General features: G+C 41.3%; 1 protein-coding gene across 4 annotated transcripts in view; it reads left to right on the forward strand.

Annotated features, from left to right (window-relative positions):
• The window catches only part of THSD7B (thrombospondin type 1 domain containing 7B), a 413,810-nt gene that overhangs the window by 304,977 nt on the left and 89,854 nt on the right, over nt 1–18,979 (forward strand). For all 4 annotated transcript variants that reach the window (XM_083493189.1, XM_083493188.1, XM_083493191.1 and 1 more), the window contains 2 exons: nt 3,818–4,012; nt 11,218–11,481. In XM_083493189.1, the coding sequence (XP_083349315.1) occupies nt 3,818–4,012; nt 11,218–11,481 (459 nt within the window). The remainder of the gene's footprint in view (nt 1–3,817; nt 4,013–11,217; nt 11,482–18,979) is intronic.

An 18,979-nucleotide genomic window follows, 5' to 3' on the forward strand; every position in this document is an offset into this window, starting at 1 on the left:
GAATTTTTCGTTCCCCACATTTGTCAAACATTTTTCTGTTAGCTATAGCTGCTGAAGGTTGTGACTGTAAGCCAGTTTGTTTCTTTTCATCTGGCCGCATTCCGTTTTATTTGCTTGGTTTTTCTAAAGCTGGCACTCCTACTAACCTTGTGTGTGACTTTAGAAGGAAATATGAAATTCTTCCAGCACAAGGTCCTTTGAATTGCAGGAATCATTCTCTTCAAACCGATCTCTGCAACTGGTTTGGTATTCAGATAGCGATGCGTTCAGAACTCCAGAATATTTTGAAAAATATTCTGTTTGTGCCAATGACACTCTACGTATTTCTCTCTGCATGCTCATTTTTAATGTCCTTTCATTCTATGAGATTGTTATAATATCAATAAGAGCCAGCTACTGCAACTAATGAAAGGGTTTAATGCAGATTTACTGCACATTTTAATATTAGTGTATTCTCCATAGCTATAGCACTATAAATCAGTCAAGACTTGGTTAGCTGTCTTAAAAAAGGAAATTCTCCAATACTTTCCTCTTTGTAGCTTGGACTTGGAAAACCAGTGCAAATAAAACTGCAAAATCATAGAAATTTCTGTGTCATCAGTTTGAGGGCAAAGTTGCCTCAGTGTCCTTCTTGCACCTTGAACAGATATTGGTAAATGTTTTCAGTGAAGGCCAAAACATTCATTTCTATGGGAGCTGTAGGAATGACCTTCTCCCTTCTTAAAATTGCAAATGATTTTCGAAGGGGGAGTGGACATCCAAAGCTTATAGTTGGCTTATTCTTTTCCAGCAAAGCATGCATACATAGATTTGCTCAAACTTGAGGGTTGCTTTCTTCAGCACTATTCAGATATTCAATTATATTCAGAATGTAGGCCAATGAATGCAATGTACTCAACACTACGAAAATCCACGGGATATTTTTATTCAGTTCAATTTGTGGGAGCAATGAATGCAAAGTGTGAAAAATGCCTACTATTTCAATAGCTAGAAGTTACAATAAAGCTTGTTTAAAGATTTGCTCAGCATTTCAGAATACCAAATACATAAAATCCATTCGATTCTACCATAAAAAGTTTTATAGCAAAATCTCTGAAATCTACATTTGATGAGAACGAATTGTAATTAAACTTTAGAGCTTACAGATGCTGTATTCCAAGTCTGATACGCATGTTGAGAAAGAGACAGCTATGCAAATAAAACTCTGGGCCACAAACACTAACTTGCTTGCTGAAATTCCTAGTCCCTTGCAATGATCTAACATTGTGTACTATTCAAAGCACACCCAGGAATTCACAAGAGTAGCACCTTCCTACTTTTCTTCAGTGTCTGGTGGGGCAAAATGTTCTAAGATTAATATGTTCGGTTTGAGAGGATGGCTGCTACGGGGTGAAAGATTAATGAAAGTCCGTTTCCGTGCTTATCTTTCTTTGTCATTCATTTGGTATAATCATTCCATTATGAGGTTCATAATGTGTTTCCTACTGCTTAGGTGTATTTTTTCAAATGTGACTTTAAGACAGCAAGTGTTTGCCAGTCCAGTCACTACTTTTTCTTTTAATTTCTTTTGAGTGTAGTAACAGCTCACATCTATGGTCAGGTTGCAGGACTGTGAAAATGTGTATAGACCTAAAGGAAAGCTTTTGTATTCTTCTAATGTAAACTAATACTGGATTTCAGAGAGAAGCATGAAAGATATAAATACAGAGGGCTGGATCCAACAAAGCCATTTCGTGAGCAGAATGATTTCTGCCCACACAGTGGGATTTCCTTTTCTTCTCCTCCCTCTGTGCATTCACTATTTGGGGGGGGGGGTTACTAGTGGTACATGGGGTAAGGAAAGAGAACTGCAGTCCCATTGTGAGAGTGGAAATTGTTCCACTAATGTAGTGACATTGTTGAATACAGCCCAGAGATACAACTACCTAGATTTTTTAGAAGTGGCATTCCTTCTTACAATCAATATTATATATGGGGAAATGTTAGTTTACTACAGGAGCTGATGTGGTGGCTTCTTTCTACATACAAGAAATAGGTGGGGTTGCTGTCCTCTGTTCAGAACACACAGATGTGTAGTACATAATTTTTAGACCATATGAAAGAGAAAAGGCATGCATATATGGGTCTAGTACTCCCAGAGATAATGAGTACCTTCATTTATAACATTTAGTCTTCTAGAGAGGATATCCCTCTTCACTGACAAGGGTAACCTTTATGTCGACTGCTGGATGCGCTGCCAGTTAAAAGAGAATTTAAGAGACAAAGCAATCACAATTTAACTATTAGCATTTTAGGAGTCATTATTAAAATATTGATTTAAGGTTCTGCTGGGTCTGTGCAGACTGATTAAAGTATTGTCTTGACATGGCGGGGGGGCGGGCGGGCGGAATCCCCAATGTTTTCAAGTTGTTATTTTTCTTCACTGATATAACTTTCATCCAAATAAATCTATTCCAGCTTTTATTTATTTATTTAATAAAAAAAGTGTGTGTGAATATAAACATGCGTTTAACTTTATTCCCTTTTCTTCTCATTTTGCAATTCCAATCCACTTCAGAGGCAATGAAAACAACACAGATAGCCATTAAAGTGTGGATTAATCAGTAATCTTTGTAATGATGCAGCCAGCTTGTTGAAGATGTAATAGAATCTTAGTCCAATTATTGCATCATTCCACAGCTTTATAGGACAAAATATCAGCCTAACATGAAATCATAGAGCTTAACTAGATCGCTGGAGCTGAATTGTAATGTGTGAGAAAAGAACCAGCCATTAATATGGGACAGCGTTCTCTGGAGGAATCTTGCCATCTTAAGATCTAGCCTCATTTTTTTAAAAGTATTAATTTAATCAAAACATATCAGCTTACAATTTTTTTTTAAAAAACCCAATTTTCAATGCCTAAAATAAATTCACTCAGGTTGAAATTTGAGCAACCAAAACAACACACTTTAGCTGGGTTCATGATCATATGAAACACACTCATACCTGGAAATCGTTTTGAATTCAGCAGTCCCTTCCAAATCCCCAATTCTGTACAATTTTTGGGTCAAAGTGAACTGGGTCAAATATCACTGCAACCTCTGTGAGAGTGCACTGTAAATTGTCAGCAATAACAGCCCGTGGAAATAAGGGGGAAATTATTCTTAATATACCTTTCGTACTACTTTGCCATAGAACTGGCTAACAAACTGGTGGACAAGAAGCTATTATTAATAGGGCAACTGAGGAAAACTATTGTGTAATGTAGCTTGCAAGTTTAGTTGCTGCAGGCAGATCCACAGCATTCTATGCACATAAATGTTGTAATATATATATATATGTAGGAGTTTATAGTGCCAATAGGCCATGCTCATGTTTCTGTGTCCTTTGAGCACATGGAGACTTTGAGACCCCTTCCTTGTTGCAAATAATTTACGGTAAATGCCAAGATCTTTCTGCTGTGTTTGTGCAGTTCAGAAAAGACAATCTGTTATGGGAAGCAGTGCTCTAAAATTGCACTGAAACACCAGTGTCCCCCAAAAGTTCTGTCACTGGGGTCATGGGACAGAATACATCAGAATGTGTATTAATCATTTCATCACTACATTAAACTATGCATTCTTTGTTCCAGGGACCTATGTACTTTCAATTCTGAAAAACAAACAAGCATCTTTTTAAATAACCTGTATACAGATTTTAAAAATGTCATTGACTTCATTAGTTCAGTGCTTTTGAGATCTTGGTTGGAAGGAACACACTATAGATACTTGCTTCTTAACTTTTCCTATGCCTCTGCAGCACTCACTGTTTTCTTTTGTGCATTTATTTTGTCCAGTTGTTACATGTGTCTTGGAAAGCAACCATTCAGTAGATGTCAGTGAGTGCTTGAAGTGGGCAGAACCTATGCCATCCCTTGTTCAGGACTGCCTGATTCCATGCAAAGATGACTGCACATTCACCCCTTGGTCTAAATTTTCCGCATGTGCTTCAGACTGTGAATCAACGCGAAGTAGAAGACGAACCCTCACAGGTAGTATCAATATTTTATACTTCATCCTTTAGTCCTTTTGTTTCGATATGACTTTGGTGTAGACTTTGAAAATTTGTCAGATACAGTTAGGGCATTGTTCATAGAAGGTGCTTTACATTTATGTTGAAGTAGCACAATACAGTTATGTTTACTGAAATTCGTGCTCCACCACTGTGCCACTGCAGGAGTTTGGCCAGGAGGGACATAGAAGTGGCCACTGAGTATCTCAACCACCACAGTTTCAAAGTCAACACAGCAAGGGGCTCCCTTAAACTAGTACAATCAAAGCAGTGGTTTTGGTTACAAAATGACAGCAAAATACAAAACTTGGCTGTCACTGACAGACCAAATGGGATTCTAGTCGTCATCATCTTTTTATAATGGTAGCCCATCAACGAAGTTTCATAGTAGCCAACTATGACTGGCTACTAGTCGTGTGACCAAATGGATGAGTGGCAGCATCACTCCAAATACCAGTTGCTGGAAAACACAAGAAAAGTGTGTGCTGTTGCCCTCACGTCTTAGTTGTAGGAAACAGTGAACAAGCCCTTGGTTTGATCCAGCCACACTCTTATTATATTCTTATGTCCCATCAGTCCACAGGTAGCCCCAACTTTTATTGCTTTTTTTCATGCACAAAAGCTTCAGCTAGCCTAACTGGTCACAACCAGTCACTGTTCTCTCTCCAAGCATATTCTATGTGTCCATCTATAGGCAACACCTCTTGCCTGAACTATTCCTCTGTTGTCAGACTACATGAATCATTTGGGGATGAAGGATTGTCTGGAAAGTGACATACTTGGCACAGCACTAAAACATATTTGTCTCTCAGAGAAAACAGCCTAGAGGCCGCTTAGGAAAGATCCGCTGGACAGCACTTCACAAACGGCTTGTCAGTGGAGAACAGCACTTCTGTTGCTGTGATGAACTCTTTTTTTGACAGCTAGCGTAGCATTGAGCTGTTGTCGTTGCAATGTGCTCTCTGTTGAGAACTAGGGTATTAGAGTGATTATAAGGCTAATCAATGGAACAGGAAATCTGTTTATATCTAACTGCACCCTGACACAAGAAGTGTCCAGTTCAAATTCCATGTCAGCTATGAACTCACTAGTGGCCAGTCTAAACATAAACTTTAATGTGCAGCATGTAGCTCTCTCTCTCTCCCTTCCTACTTTTATTCATTACAGGTGTATGGGGGGCATCCTTACCAAAAAAAATGTAGTGTGTCTGAAGTGGGGGGCTTATTTCTTTGCTCCCAAACACAGTCAGAAAGAAAATCTGCCCTGCCCCCTTCCTAGGAAGAAAGGAAAAAATATTCCCATTAGTTCCAATGACAAGTCCCCCCCTCCCTCCTATGTGTCTAGTTGTTCAGGAGAGGATTATTTTAGTTCCAGTTGAATTTGGGAGGGAAGAGATAAGCCTTCCCTTCCTACGCATTGCCCTGTTGCATGGCTTTAATTAAGAAAGCAAAGGCCTAAGAGTCATGTAAAGTGGATTTGGCAGTGAGAGATTGTAGGCTCCTACCATTTTCCCAGCCTCCCAATTTTGATGTGAGGATCATCATCCTTTAGGTGTGCTTCCTGGGGACATAGGGGATTCACGACACCCTTCCCCTGATGTCCCTGTTCCAAGCCCATGTTGAGTGTGAAGGTCTGAAGTGGGCTTCCGAGTGCATTCAGATGACCACACCTAGAAAACTCAGCATGCTGAGCATACTTGCAAGTTCCCTTGAGACCCTCATGCTAAAAGTCATAAGGGAGTGGAGAGGACTAGGCTGGCACACAGAGATGTTGGGAACATGGGCAGCGCACATACTTCCAGCCCCCCACATACTTGTTGCCATTGTGTGTTCAGGCTAAATGCCTCAAGAGGACTATACTGACATACCCTACTGTGTTGTTGCTTTAATTAGTGAGAGAAGGTGTAAGTGTAGCACCATTTGAACTCCTCTTGTCTAATGTACTGCTTAAGTAGTTCACCCAGATGGCTGACAATGTCTCTAAGTGAGTATATTCCAGGAAGGATTGGAATCTATTCTGTTTAGCTCCACAGAGAAATGAATCATCAGTCATCTCAGCACTCTCAATTAGGGGTGTCATGAGAAATTGAATATGGGCACTCATGTAGGTAAATTTCCCAGTCGGTTCTTTCTTTCTTTCTTTCTTTCTTTCTTTCTTTCTTTCTTTCTTTCTTTCTTTCTTTCTTTCTTTCTTTCTTTCTTTCTTTCTTTGACAAACCAAAGTGGTCAATTCAGTCCACCTTGGACTGCCCACCTGGATTTTGCTTGTGCACAGTCCTTGCTCAAAGGGGGGGGGCGTACATTGTGGGCTGTTGCCAGTTCCTTTTTGAATGGGAGAGGTCTACCAGAGAGGCCTCTCCCATTCAGGGATCATTCACAGCTCCCCCAGGGAAACCTGCAGTTTACCACTGAATTGAGCCAAACAGCAATTGGGTTTTCTCTAGATTGCTGATTGCCCAATTCAGTGGTAAAGAGAGTGTTTTTCAGGAGAAAGCTGTGGGGAAATATAAAACTTGGGACAGGTGGAAGTCTGGAGAAGCTCTCAGGGATGAGCCACCATGCTGGCTATCTCACAAGGCAAGATTTGTCCCTTGGTAGGAGGACGGGGCTGGTGCTAAACTACTGAGCGTAGGGCTTGCCAATCGGAAGGTCAGCAGTTCGAATCCCCACGACGGGGTGAGCTCCTGTTGCTCGGTCCCAGCTCCTCCCAACCTAGCAGTTTGAAAGCACGGATAAATAGGTACCACTCCCGTGGTAAGGTAAACAGCATTTCTGTGCACTGCTCTGGTTTTGCCAGAAACAGCTTAGTCATGCTGGCCACATGACCAGGGAAAACTTTCTGCAGACAAACGTTGACTCCCTCAGCCAGTAAAGCGAGATGAGCGCTGCAACCCCAGAGTCATTTATGACTGCACTTAACTGTCAGGGGTCCTTTACCTTTACCTTTTTAGAAGGGCTTGGGGGGAAGGGAAAATAATCCCGTGAGCAGTTGGAAGAAAGGATGGAAAGGTCTGAGATTTGGGGAAACCAGGGGCCTGTTAGCAGTCTAGTTAAACAACAACCCCATGCTCAATGAGTTTCAGTTTTTGATGGGCCTGGTTGAGGGGACCCAGCTCATTTTCAGAGTGAGCTTTTAGTCTATTGCTCTCAGTTACCTATATTTCCATGTTGGTGCCAATCCTCATATTCACTTTGTGCATTTAGTCAATGTACAGTATAGCTATTTACAGTGACCACTTGATGTGAATGCATGCATGCACAGAGACCCAAATAGTGTGTGTGTGGAGGGGTGTTCTCTGAAGAAGAGGAGGAAGATGCAGTTCAGTCCTCTATGCATTTGCACAGAACATTACCCTGTGAGCATGGTAGAAACACACACAGGTCAAGGACCAAACCTGAGCTTTCAAGAGCGTCAGGCTAATATTAAATCCTTTGCCTGGGCACCATTGCCACTGTACTTCAACCTTAGGCAGCAATAACCGGATCTGACTCTCCATTTGACATTAAAGTGTTTACTGCTTTGCTCTAGTAAATACAGCAAGATCAAACAATTGCAAAAGAGAATCCACTTACCCCCTCTATTATATGGCAAAATGTTTTTGTTTTTTTTAAGGAATAATATAACCTTGGCTTTTATATTACTAAAGGTGGAAATGGTGCCTCTAGCATATCACTGTTATAACTCACAAGAGAATTACTTTAGGGTATAATACCAGGTGTAAAAAAAAGCAGAACCATAAATGTTACCCTACTGCAAAATGGCCATTCAGTGTTTTATGATAAGAATTTAACTATATGTATTGGTAAGCCATGGCTTCGGGGAGTCTGAGAATTCCTGTTGGTTTTTAAACACAGGCATCACAGTGAAAGCCATTGTAATGTAAACTCTATACACACACACACACACAGGCAAGAATAATCAGAAAATGGTATAATAATACCCATGCCTGAGTAACTCTTGTTCTTTAATGAGCCATGCTCATGAATTCTCATGTGAACAGATAATGCAATAATGTTATTGAGAAGCTGCATGATGCCTTGCTTACAGTAGCAGAGCACCCTTTAATTGGTTGCATGTTACTTTAAAACAAACAAACAAAAAGGCAATAGCTACTGTGCATTTTTGATATTCAGTCCTGGAACCTCTTTATGCTGGAAATGTTTACTAAAGCTGTCATGTTTATTTCTTTCCCCACTTTGTTGTTGAAGCCTTTGATGTATCACCTCGGCTAATAGAATGTCCCGATAACTAAAGCATTCTCCTTTTAAGTGGAAATAGAAAATATTAAATGCTATAAGTGCAAAGCGTGACAGCAAAATGTTTCTCATGTGTTTTATTCTTATTCATTCAGATTTGGTATATCATAGCATAGGACAGTAGACACAGAGTTTGGCTCAGGGTCATACGAGATGTTACTCCTACAGCCAGTGTGGTGTAGTGGTTAAGAACAGTGGACTCGTAATCTGGCGAACCGGGTTCGCGTCCCCGCTCTTCCACATGGAGCTGCTGGGTGACCTCGGGCTAGTCATACTTCTCTGAAGTCTCTCAGCCTCACTCAACTCACAGAGTGTTTGTTGTTAGCCACTTTGATACTCCTTAGGGTAGTGAAAAAGCGGGATATCAAATCCAAACTCTTCTTCATCTTACTAATGCCCATCCTTGCTATTCCTACGGAAGTCATCTAAGTCTCATGTATGGGAGTATCTGAAGACTGTGGACTGGACAGTACAGATGTGGGCCTCCCCATTTCCTAATGCATGACACATGGGACTAAACAGAGACCACTAAAGTCTTAATGCAGCAAAGGAGCCTGACAAGTCTTCTTGCTTCATTTTGAGCAGAATAAGGTTGGAGAGACTACAACGCTGCAGAAGTTCAGTAGCAGGTTATATGCTTAGCTCCGACATGTGGTGCAACCACAACATAGCCTATAAAGCTGTGCTGTTGACATGGCAGCTTTCCAATCCCACATGACCCCCACTTTCCTGTGTTATTCCTTTATTCCTGGGACTCATGACCCCCACTTTCCTGTGTTATTCCTTTATTCCGGGGACTCATCCAGAAGGGTGGCTCCCATGCCACTCTTGTAATATATGAATCAGCTGGACCTTATTTCCTTTAGAATAGGCATAGGCAAACTGGGCCCTCCAGATGTTTTTGGCCTACAACTCCCATGATCCCTAGCTAACAGGACAGTGGTCAGGGATGATGGAAATTGTAGTCCCAAAACATCTTGAGGGCCGAGTTTGCCTATGCCTGCTCTAGAACACCCACATCCCTCCATAATCAAAGCATAGTTACACACCAAACACTCCATTTTAAGCAAATCACAAAAAAGTGAAAGTAAGCAAAGAAGGAAACACTGTTTAAATCTTGAGGCTATGAGAAGTGCTGCCTTGGTTGATTTATTAAAAAGGAAAGTGAGGTAGCTGGTATTAATATTTTTCTCAAATAAATGTATCTGATTCATCATGAAAATTTTATGGCTTTTATTGAAAATCATCCTGCTGCTTAGAGTATGTTAATGTGCACGTGGATTAGCTTCCTTCTTACTTTGTATTTAATAGCATGATTTATTTTATGCTTAAATACATGTGTAGGCTTTACATTTAGCATTATTCATTACAGAAGCATCCCCAAGCAAATGCTGGTTAGAAGGTAATTTGAGGTTACACTACTTTGAAATCTGTATTATGCAGCTAACATTTTTGAAAAAAAGCTTTATGTTCAAGAAAGGCATATTTATCTTCTTTAATCATTAACTCAGCCAAATGTGCAGGCATTGAAACTGACTGTTTTGTGTGCAGGAGAAATAGACTATTGCAAAATATTGTTGGGTGATGTCCTCCCCGTCCCCGTCCCCCCCCAAAAACTGAGCAGTTTTTTTGTTAATGTTCAAAAACCATTTTTATTTAAATAGAAAAAGTCTTTAAGACTGCTGGGTCTTGATTAAAAATAATTTCTGATCATCATTTTTAAAACCAGCTCTGAGAATGTTAACGTGCTAATTAAAAACCATTTGGAAAATAGAGTGGAATGAATATTCTTTGACGCAAGCAATCCAGTTAAATTGTATTAATATCTCAATATCTGTGGAGAGAACTCATGGTTGGCTTACGTGCCACTTTTCACTTTCAAAAGTATTACTTGACAGCTGCTGAGTGTGCATACTTATTGTGTCACCTGTTAATGCAAAGTGAAATTAAGCCCTTGATGCCGAGATACAATGGGATAAAGAAAAGTTATGTTTAAAGATTGTCCTCTCAGGACAAGTCCACTTCTGGAATAGATTGGTAGATTTGCTGAAGTCAGGAAAGAGGGAAGGGGAGGAAGAATTGTACTTGCTTCTCTCAGTAGAGAACCTTGTGGTAAACTGAAAGTGTGATACAACACATTGAAAAACCTTAAAAGAAATAACAGTTTTTGAGCTTCAAATGAGAAGTGATGAGAAGTTTCAGTGGTGTAGTGCTTACCTGGGCTGGACTTGGGCTCCTTTAGTATGATGTCACTGGAAGTTTGTTGGCATTGTGTAATTTCTTTGTGTTTATTTACAAATATACAAGTTGAACATGGGCGGTGTTACAGTGTTAAACATTCTTGACCAAGATACCCTGCCAGGCCTTAAGTATTTTTTGTCTACTCATAAAGTTATCCCTGATCTCATGAACCTCCAGTACATATCCCTGTTGTGTATTCAGCTAATTTGCAAAATAACTTCGAAGGAAGAGCTGCAGCTTGCTGAATCTACCTAGTAGGTTTCCCTAAGCAACCAGTGATGAGGTTGCAGGGCTTAAAGTGAGGGGAGAGAAGGGAGATAATAAATTTACTTTCTTAAGATAATTATGGGACAAATTAAGAGCTTTTTCAGGTGTGTTTTTTCTTAATAAGAGTAGGCAGACAGTTGTTCTCTTTCTATCATTTTGTGCTTCATCCCAAACAATTCCCCCTCCTCCACAAGTTCCTTTAGGTTCTCTGGTTGCCCTGGAGACAGCGACATTTTCTCGGCCCTCTGGAGCACGGGCAACAACAACTAACAGATGTCTTTGAACCAGCTCTTCTGTATTTACATTTCGGATTGTGTTGGTTCTAACTGTATCAAACCCCTTCAAGTGTAAATAATACGACATATTGTTATCAAAAGCAGCAGATGCTACGCTAACAAGCATATTTTCCCCGTCGGAACAGGGAGAAGCAGAAAGCGAGACAAGTGCCAGAATACAGAAGTGTATCCCCTTGTTGAAGCGGAACCATGCCCTTGCACAATATTTACCAGCCGGCCCCATGGAAATTGGTCGGAATGCATAATTTCCGTAGGGAAAACAGAGCTGCAGCTAGAACAGAGATTTCACGGGCATGCCAAGGAATGCGGAGAAGGGGTGCGCTTCAGAGCCCTGGCCTGCTACGATAAGACCGGCAGACTTGTGGAACCGTCTCATTGCAACCATTCAGGTAAGTTAGAGTGCCCTGTATAAACAATGGAGGCCCAGAGTCTACCACTGGTCATGTAGCGTTTGATACCTTTCTATTTCCCGTGTCATACATTAGCTGAATCCCAGATAAAAGAAGACAGGAAAATTTAAGTAACATTGCAAGCTTAATATGTCAGTGGGCTTCTAAAGAGGTCCGCCTCTTTGAAGTGACTCATTTCAGTTTGGAATTTGTTTGAATTGAATGCACACCCTTTGTTGAAGCTGGTGGGAGCAACTGTTCACAGCGTCCTGATCTCCTGGGCACAATCTTTAGTGCATGCTGGAGGTATGAATGATACCTTCTGTTATCCAGAAGGGAGGATTTCAGCAGGGATACCTTTCCTGACAAATGACATCTGCTGAAATTCCTTCTTCTGTACACCTATTAAAGGTATAGGAACCCTCTCCTCCTTTGCACCTGTGCATCCCCATCATTCTACCCTGACACTGAGGTCCAGCACTGAGGGCCTTCTGGCGGTTCCCTCACTGCGAGAAGCTAACTTACAGGGAACCAGGCAGAGGGCTTTCTTGGTAGTGGCACCCACCCTGTGGAATGCCCTCCCATCAGATATCAAAGAGAACAACAACTACCAGACTTTTAGAAGACATCTGAAGGCAACCCTGTTTAGGGAAGTTTTTAATGTTTGATGGATTACTGTATTTTAATATTTTGTTGGAAGCTGCCCAGAGTGGCTGGGAAAGCCCAGCCAGATGGGCAGGGTGTAAATAAATTATTATTATTATCTCTCCTGTGGAGGGTAAGCAGTGTAGTCTTGCACTGAAGTCTCAGCCCTACCATCTGCACTCCATTGCTGGAGTTTGGATAGCACTGTTTGATCCTGTTCTTTGACTGTGAGGTTTGTATGGCTTTCTTTAGGATTGCTGTGTGCCAGCAAATCAAATGTTGGTTTAGTCATTGGTTGTACTCCTCTCAGCCATGTTTCAGATGAGCTGCCTTTTTATTTGTTTGTCGAGGTGCCATATCAATGCTTATCCATTCGTAACATCTATCATTTCCTTAAGTTTAAAAAGAAAAGAGCCAATTTTTAAATGTTGCACAGTTGTTGTTTTTATAATTTGTGGGGAGATGTCACAAGTGCTAGCTAATTACCAATGCTCACAATCAGTTCCTACTGCAAATTTACAGAACCCTTTCCCCACCTAAACCCAAGGTGTGGAAATGTATTTTTAAACTGAAGTCTGCAAGGCTATACACATTTAGTCAGGGTTCAGTGGAGCTGATGATTCTGTAAACATGCACAAGAATGCATTATGTAATTCATTTGGCATGTATAAGACATATCAGGGATTGCACTTGAATGGCCTCACTGCACTATAAGTGTAGTGTCAGTCTTCAATTGTAGACCGCTATTACCATGGTTTGTAGATTAGAAACTTAAATTTATATGCTGCCTTTCTACAAAGGAAATTGTGTCCAAGGCAATTATAATCAACAAAGCATAAACAAACTGCAATAAAGGTAAAGGGTAAAGGGACCCCTGACCATTAGGTCCAGTCGTGGACGACTCTGGGGTTGCGGCGCTCATCTTGCTTTAATGGCAACCCACATCTCATTAAGGTTGCCTGCCCCATCTGTCCCCTGTGGCAATCTTACACACCATGCTGCCCCTGCACTCTAGGAGCATTCTGAATTAGTTCCCTTCCTTTGGCAGGGCTAAGGGTGAGATGACACCCTTTCACATAGTTTAATGGCAGCCCGCCTCCCATGCCTTACAGCTTCGTTTTGAATTCTCCTTGAGCTGAGGGCTGGGATAAAACAAGTGGAAGCAGCCAAGCCCTTGATGGTAGCCAGTATATCTCTCTCCCCCTGCAGATCTGACAGCTGGTTAATTGTCTTCTAATTACTTCGTTATAGAGAAACAATGGTATTGAGTGTGGCATCCCACCCAATAGGTATGAAAATAACAGCGCAGAGGTGGTAGGATTTATGGAAAGAGAAAGAAGCAGAAGAATTAAGGAAGGGTGGGAGTCAGTACAGCAGAACATTGAACACAGGCCAAAGGACTAGTAGTCTGTTGCCTGCAAACATGAGCTGGAGATACAGACTATTTGTTACCCTATCCTGCTGAAGAGTTTATTCTCCCATCAAGCTGCTGTGTTTTGCTTTAGCTCTTCCCTTTGCCTGCTGTCACTTTCTGTCACTCTTTTTGTTTTGGTCATTTCCTTCCCGTATACCCTGTACATATTCCAGTTTGCTCTGCTTTTCTCATTTTGGGCTTTGTCATGCGCTGCCTCCCACTATCCCCAGTGGGGAGAAAGGGTTGTTAGCAGAGCTGGTGTTGTGCCGATCAATTTGGTTGTAATGAGAATCCAAGGAGGGAAACCAAACAGGAGCAGACAATATGAAGATATTCTGTAATGGAGGAGTTCATTGGAGTATAACAGTTTCATTCTAGCGCTGACAGTAAATTCAGGGAAGGCAGCTTCTTATGAGTCATTGCACACCTTTCCAGATTTTGCCTTCTCAAACTTTTTATCAGTAAAGGCAGCACAAGCGAACTATTTCATTAACAGGGAGGGTTTCCCCATTCTTTCCTTTCCTGTGGGCAGCAATTTTAATTAGGTAAAAACTCTTTGGCAATTATGGTGTATTTTGATTTCTTGTTAGTATGCCTCATTGAAAAACCAAATTAAAAAATAAATAAAAAGCAGCATTGCTTGTGAAATTATTATTTAGCCCTTATACACTTGAAAATACTGCTTTATACAATAATCATATATGCTGCAAATGTCTCAATGTGCAGAGTGCTATGTCACTCACCATCTCCTTCTTTGTCACAATTTCACCATGGCTATTTTTTGGTTGACAAATAGAGACATGAGTCTGAGAGATGGTGAGTCTTTAGCTGGATGCTCTTGAATAAAATACAGTTGCCTACACGCTGGACCACCTCAGATGTACCCCACTAGCCGTGTACTGTGCCTCTCAGAAACTTGACAGTCCACCTGGGTTTGCAGTCCTAAGCAGACAGCAACATGTGGGTGGGGTGTTATCGAGCCCTTAGCTGTCTGTTTTCAACTTGGCAGATTGCAAGTTGTGCAGACTTTCATCTGGGCTCTTAGGAGCTAACTAAAGAGTTTCTCCTTACATTCCACCTCAAATCAGCACCATTATCAAAATTAAATATGTACAGTCATACCTCGGGTTAAAGTTGCTTCAGTTTGAGCATTTTCGGGTTGCACTCCGTGGCAACCCAGAAGTAACAGAATGTGTTACTTCTGGGTTTCACCGCTCGCGCATGCGCAGACACTCAAAATGGCGTCACAAGCATGTGCAGAAGCGGCGAATCGCGATGCACAAATGCGCAGACGCGGGTTGCATTCTCTTCAGGATGTGAACGGGGCTCTGGAACGCACCCTGTTCGCATCCAGAGGTACCACTGTATATGAGGCACAGTTGAGACCTCTGCTTTTGGACACACGTAGCTTGGCCACACGGGTTTTGATTTTGGAATTGCATATTCTTCCTTAAAAAGCTATGAGATAACCACCCATTAGTGTCAGGTCCTGAAATGGCAATCATTTTGTCATACCTGCAAACTGCTGTTGCTGTCAATGGGATGCAGCTGCCTGGAACACACATCTGCAGAGCAGCTGTTTGAGCTGTTACAAATCACATTGTTAAAGTAATCCATAGATAGGTGCAGGTGGAAACGTGTCAGTCTAGATATAAAGGAACACAGTTGGTCCCTAACTGAGACTTTGAAAAGAAAAAGGAAGTTCACCAAGAAAATTCTCGACTTGCTTGTTTGCTTGAGGATTAACCTTAATTAACACCGGCAGTACCCCCCTGCCCCCTGCTCTGGACCCTTCTCTAGATCTTTCCTTCTTTTGCTGTAATTGTGGGAATTTGCCTCCTGTAGAATGAAAATGTCACAAATTGGCCTCTGCTGAGCCACTGAAATAACTGGCATTGTTGATATGTGTCTAAACACAGCTGCATCACATAGAGAGAATGAAGACTTGTGCTTGGAAACAAGCTCTCTGGGTAATTCTGGTTTAAAGCTATTATCCATTTCTTGGGACATTGCTTAGGACTGAAGCAGTGAAATGCAGGCTTCCTCAAGGTCACTTCCTCAAAATATAAGCTTCATCCCTTGCAACCTTGGAAACTGTAGCTTAAGTACAGGTGCATGAAGCATACACTGAGAACATAAGCAAAGGCTACAACTGCTGGCAGCTTGTGCTGTTTCCAGGATTTTTCACCCACGGGCGTAGCATTAGTGCTGTCCACTGAGGTGTGCTGGCCCAGGCCCTTTCCCTCACAGTCCCTTAAGGGGACCCATCCCATGTGACTAAGGAACTTGCCAGATGCCCCGGCACCAGTTGTAAGGTGCGTCAAACAGTTGTGACAAATAAATAAACATAAATATACATATACATATACAAATATACATATACAAAATAAATAAAATAAGTATACATATATACAGAATTAGTATGGATAAGGTAAAAACAACAACCCAGGAACAAGATGACCAGTTATATCCTGATTAAGATTCCTTCCTTACCTTGACAAGCAGCAGCTAATCTGGGTCCATAGCAGTCACAATAGTAGCTTAAGACTTAGTTAGCACCGTGTGAAATGGTAGGTAGGTCTGAATAGGCAAGAAACGCAATGCCTGTGCCTTTGGAAGGCCTACCCTTGTATACTTAATGAGTGGACCACCCTACCTAATGAGCAAGCATATGCCTACCAGCCATTCCAGGTCAACCTTCGCCCACTCCCTTCCAGCCACTTGGTGACTGGCCGGGAGAGGAACTGAGAGCCAGGCAGTCCTCTGTGGCTGCAGCAGCCAGGCATGCAGCTCACCTTTTGTCTTTGCCTCCATCATTATGTCACAGATACAAAGTGTCTAGTGTTATTGGGAATCTGGGGTTAGTATTCAGTGACACTTTGGCCAGAAGGATGTAGACCCTGTCGTGCACTTCCTCTAAATCCAGCGCTCAAAAAAGGATCCTATCAGTGGTTAGCAAATTGCCTCTTTGCCACTGTGAGGTATGGGAATCTTGCTGATAAAAAGGTAAAGGGACCCCTAATCCCAGTTCACCATGTCACAGAAGATGCTGCTGTATTTGTCCTATCACTGTCAGCTAGAACTGTAAATACACTTGACATATGTGCAATGCTGTTTTAGAGTGTCATCAGTTAATTAATCAGTGCTGATTATTTATTTATACTTCAAGCGTTTCTCCCACATCACAATAAGCTAAGTGCAAGAAAGAAAAAAGAAGTGATCCTGCATGTATGCCTTGATAACGTGTTGGAGAAAGACTATTCCAGGTCTCATGATGTTGTTCAAATGAAAATCACTGAGACAGAGGGAATTTCATACAATTCTGGCACATAGCCATAGCTCTTGTATTGCAACCATGCCCTGGTGTCCTGAGGGCAGAAGGCCTCTGTTGCCTATTAACATAAATATTATTTGCATATGCAAAACCAATGAATCTGGAGGGGTTTTCTAGCCTCCATTGTTATACACCTTTCATGTTTTGTTTCAAGAAAACAGTGTTTTTATTTGGTCTGCTTCCAGGGAAATCATCCTTGTCATTGTCACTGACACCTAGAGTGACACAAGAAATCCAGTCAAAAGACCTTGAATTCTGTGAGGCACCTTTAGGCTTTCTTTCCAAGTACTACATCTGTTAAAAGTTTGTTAATTAAAATGGTGAAATATGTTAGGAGTAGATGCAAATGAGATTAAAACTAATTAGATTTGACGTGCATCTGCTTCAAAAGCAGCCTGCATAGAAGGTTTTGTTTCCTAAACCATCTCCTACATCCACACAGTTGCATTAAGATTCATATATTCTGTGCAAATATAATGCACCAAGCAAAGTTAAGATGAGCCAAGAAACAGTTCCAGAAATGCCACTGGTTTCTATAAAATGCAGATTGTACACCTTTATTCATTACATTCTTAGAAGTCCACCTTTGACTACAGAAAGCTGTTTTTCTCAATCTTTTTCTTAGGCCTGAAACCATAGATTTTACTTTATTTTTGGCTTATGTATCTGAAAAGGAGAAATAATGTGTCCGTGTGCACTATTGTGCCACTCATCAGCCCCTCACTGTGTTCAGTATAAATGTTTGTGCTTGTTTTCAATGTATTTGATTGCTCTTCTGCCTTGGGCTTCACAGTCCAATGAAAGCACTGATGGGTAGGAAAACTATCTACTCATATACTGAACAAGACATTTACTTAATAAACTTGAGCAGCTAATGCTTTTAAAAAGCAGCTAATAAAGACTCTGGGCAAAATAGTGTTGGAGACAACCCTATGCACCCAACCAGTCCTCCCTCATATGCAAACACAAAACCACAGACTCAGTTTGGGTCCTATGTACAGAGTCTCACCCCATTCTTGTTGTTTCTTTCCCTCCTTGCACCCATTAAATTTATACTCTACCTTTCTACCCAACAGTGCTAACAACAGTCATGAAAATACAATAAAATACAGCTGAAAATCAATGAAAGGCAAAGTAAAAAATCTGCTAAATCTCTTCAGATTTTTCAATACATACTTGTACTCTTTAAGTAGAGAGGGCCTAGGTGCATCTGCTGATAACATATGTATTCCTACACAATAACTGGTGACAGAGTAACATGCAAGCCTAGAAAGGAATTGGGGGGGGGGGTGAGTAACCTTATTGCCTGCAAAACTTAAGTGTGTGGTTGAGAGTACTTAACTATGAAATCTACCCCCCCCCCCAAATCAACACAATTATTCTCTGTGGACCCTGAACCAACATTAGCTTTGCTGCATTATAAGTAGTTGGTGCAAACAGAACTACTAATATTGTGGAGTGTGTTTGCTAAATGCTGTTGCAGTTGAACAGACTGAAGCACTGAAACCATCCAAATAGTTACATTTCATACTTACTTAACTTACAGAGATAAAAGCCCTCTTCCAGTTATGGGGCAGCATACAAATGCCATCGATAAAGGACATAGGCAATTTTAAATGGCAGTAAGGGTCCCAAGAACATAGTCTGATGGTACATGATGGAGTTAAGCAGGTCTGAGCTGGCCAGTCCCTGGGCAGGAGATCGCCGTTGGCACTATCCACAATGCCCAGGCCCCAGCAGTGCTCCAGAGCATTGTGGTAGAAAATGGCAGCTGCCAACTTGCCCCCCTCCCCAAATGGTAGAGAGTGTATAAAGAAAATTCTGCAAAGTGGCCTTTTACTGGGGGGATGAAAACAAAAATCTCAAACATTCCCAGAAATTGTCTTCTGAAAATTTTTGGCTCAACTCTCATATTGTCCAATACAGTGGTACCTTGGGTTACATACGCTTCAGATTACAGACTCCGCTAACCCAGAAATAGTACCTTGGGTTAAGAACTTTGCTTCAGGATGAGAACAGAAATCTTGCTCCAGCGGTGCAGCAGCAGCAGGAGGCCCCATTAGCTAAAGTAGTGTTTCAGGTTAAGAACAGTTTCAGGTTAAGAA

The sequence above is a fragment of the Podarcis liolepis genome, assembly GCF_965112155.1.
Source record: "Podarcis liolepis genome assembly, chromosome: 1".
Taxonomy (NCBI): Eukaryota; Metazoa; Chordata; class Lepidosauria; order Squamata; family Lacertidae; genus Podarcis; species Podarcis liolepis.